The sequence below is a fragment of the Carya illinoinensis genome, chromosome 13 (genome assembly GCF_018687715.1).
Source record: "Carya illinoinensis cultivar Pawnee chromosome 13, C.illinoinensisPawnee_v1, whole genome shotgun sequence".
NCBI lineage: Eukaryota > Viridiplantae > Streptophyta > Magnoliopsida > Fagales > Juglandaceae > Carya > Carya illinoinensis.
Window position 1 is genome coordinate 9,154,092 of NC_056764.1, and position 3,145 is coordinate 9,157,236.

At 33.0% G+C, this 3,145-nt stretch overlaps 1 protein-coding gene across 1 annotated transcript; it reads left to right on the forward strand.

The window, feature by feature from the left end:
* The first annotated feature begins 603 nt into the window (after positions 1-603).
* Positions 604-1,452, forward strand: LOC122291282 (18.1 kDa class I heat shock protein-like). The gene has a single exon (XM_043098949.1). The coding sequence runs from the start codon at positions 792-794 to the stop codon at positions 1,266-1,268; it is 477 nt and encodes a 158-aa protein (XP_042954883.1). The 5' UTR covers positions 604-791; the 3' UTR covers positions 1,269-1,452.
* Positions 1,453-3,145: the final 1,693 nt, after the last annotated feature.

Consider the following 3,145-nt stretch of genomic DNA (forward strand, 5'->3'; position numbering starts at 1 on the left):
GGAAAAAGATAGAGAAGGGAGACGCACGAAAAGAAAAAAAAAAAGTTCGTAAAACAAAGTATAAAATGCTTATATGTAAGACAATATATTTACAAAAACGATTGTATACTCATTGTTTCATTAATAGTATATGTCAGGCCACGTTCCACAGTTACATGGCGACTGTATAAGACGATTGTATTTAATATTTTTTATAAAAAAATAAAAAAAAAAATAGAAAGAGAAAGTGTAGGCCTTAAAATGGGGATGGAGAGAAAAGCCCGTTTTGTCTTCGAGCGCCAAAACTATAAAGTGATGTGTTTGTTCTTTTGTCAAGTCAGAGTGTCAGACGAGATGCGCGGCGGAGACGCATGCCGGTTGTCTATAGTTTTCTTTTTTTTTTTTTTAACAAAACTCGGTGGGTTTTCTAGTCCTTTCGAGAACAATATTGTTGGCTTTCGAGGTTTGACCGACGAATATTGTCTGGGCATTATCCGGAACATCATTGGCTGCACCAAAATTTGCTTAAAGTTTGTGGGCCCCAGACATAGATTTTGCTTTTGTATTCCTCTTAGGAAGGTTCACTAAGAAGTCGTTAATAGAGAACGAGAACACTCGGGAAAGTACTCGAAGAATCCTTCAGTCCTCGTGAAATCACACGAAGGATCCTTCTCAAATCTATAAATGGGAGGACCCATTTTCGTGCTTCTCAAACTTGTCAGAATTCCTGAGTGATTTTGAAAATCTTTCTCAACTCAATCTTAGTCGATTGCTCTGCTTGCATACGTAAGTGTCAAAGAAAAGAAGGGAAGATGTCGTTGATTCCAAGTTCATTTTGGGGCAGACGAAGCGATGTTTTCGATCCATTCTCGCTCGAAATATGGGATCCCTTTAAGAATTTTCCACTCTCTTCTTCTGTACCAGGATCTCAGTTTGCGAGGGAGAATTCTGCTTTCGTCAATTCTCGCGTGGATTGGAAGGAGACCCCAGAAGCCCACGTGTTCAAGGCGGATCTCCCTGGGCTCAAGAAGGAGGAAGTGAAGGTTGAAGTTGAAGACGACAGAGTGCTTCAGATAAGCGGGGAGAGGAATGTGGAGAAGGAAGACAAGACCGACACCTGGCATAGGGTGGAGCGCAGCAGTGGCAAGTTCCTGAGGAGGTTCAGGCTGCCAGAGAACGCAAAAATGGATCACGTTAAGGCTGCCATGGAAAATGGGGTTCTCACTGTTACTGTTCCTAAATCAGAGGTGAAGAAACCAGACGTCAAGGCCATTGAAATTTCCGATTGAAGTTTTTAGGGGGCTTCTACCTTATCGGGTTTGTGTTTTGAAAACCATGTTTGATCAATTTAAGTTGCCAATATCTTGTGTGCGTTCGAGAAAATGTTCGTGTAAATGTTGTTTTTATTTTTTTATCTGAAGTTCTGGAATATGTGTCTGATCTAATCCATAATAAATTACTCTCCATTTCGAACTTTCTCTTCAGTTGTTCTCTTTTCCTGAGTCTTGTTTAAATAAATTAGGTAATAGAAGAAAACCAAGCAGAATTTAATGCTGAAAATACAATTGAAATAGAAAGAACGTCAAATGATGTGAATTTTATTAACAAAATATAAACATCACTCGAAAAGGAAATCCATGTTAATGCCCAATTAATCAAGCGTGACCTCAAATTGGACTGCCACAAATCCAACGAAGCTCCACGCGCACAAGCCTAACATGACAAACGAGAGCAAAGCAAGTATGTGATTATTTTCGGTGTACATACATACATAGATATATATATACTAGGTGAAAGTAATGTGCAATGCACGTTTGTTTAGTTTATAATTAATTTTTTTTTGTTAAGAATTAATTTTGTATTAATAAAAATATAATGTTTTTGGTTAATTAAATAACTAACGATGTAATGTTTATGTAATTAATAAATAATTACACGTTGTGATATATTATAATAGAATAGCATTAATAGAATCTATAGCATGATTTTATAAATAAACGTCGCCCATAGTTTTATGAAAGTTGTTTGAGATAATTTTGATTCTAAGATGATGATTCAGCATTTTTTCTCATCTTGCATTGCTTCAATAGAGAGGATATTAGAATGTCTATATTTTTTCTCCTTCAGTTTCTTTGGATCTACATAAACTTGAATTTTCTAATTTTTTTTTAATAATTTCTCCACAACGCTTTTAATATATGGTCGATATTCCTATAAAATAAATTTTGAATAGCTTTACATAATTAATAAAGAAAACCTTTTTTTAGTTAACTCATTGTAACCAAACTCAAATTTTGAATAAAATTTTAAAAGATACATCTCCAGCATGTTCCATCAACTCAATTGCTGAACAACCAAGTGTCTGTTCTGCTACTTCACCAAACATAGTAGCAGCTAGCTTTTTAGTATTATCGTCCAGTTCAACATATACCCAAGCACTTTAAATGCATTGAATATATTAATTTCAATTTGAATAGTGTTAAATTCTAAATTAAATCAGACATCAATTTTAAATTAAAATTGTAAGATACATACCATGATTTTTAGACTCGTAGACTTTTGAATACACACGTGGTTTTCATCCTTATTACTATATCAATATCAGTTTTTAGTATTCTAAATAATACAATTTCTAACATGCTTGTGTTATCTTGTATTTTTATGTATTTTAGTTAAATAATTATTTTATTTATTACTAATATTGGTTCTCTTGTTTTAAATTTAATGTGATTTTTGTTATATTATTTTGTGATTACTAAGTTATAAAATTAATTTTGAAGTGATTTTTTTATATTAATTATTGTTTAGTATTTAAATTGCTTTCTATTTTAATTTATTTCATTTTTAGACTTTATTGTTTTATTTTATTAATTTTTAGTTGTAGTATTTCATTATTGGGTTTTCTATGTACGCTACCACTCAATTCAAAACTAAAGACTGTTCAGTGTTTCTCATTTAAGGCTTCACCTACAAACCATTAATATATAATTCCATACCACCAAATGTTCATACACATGAAGTACAGTTGATTGATGATTCTCCAAAAGACTTCAAACAGAAATCCCCTCTTTTCGTTGGGCAAAACTCAGACAATTAGACTGCACTATATCACCAATTAATATGGTGCCAGGGACGTCATATATTGTTAAACTGGACAATATATAAC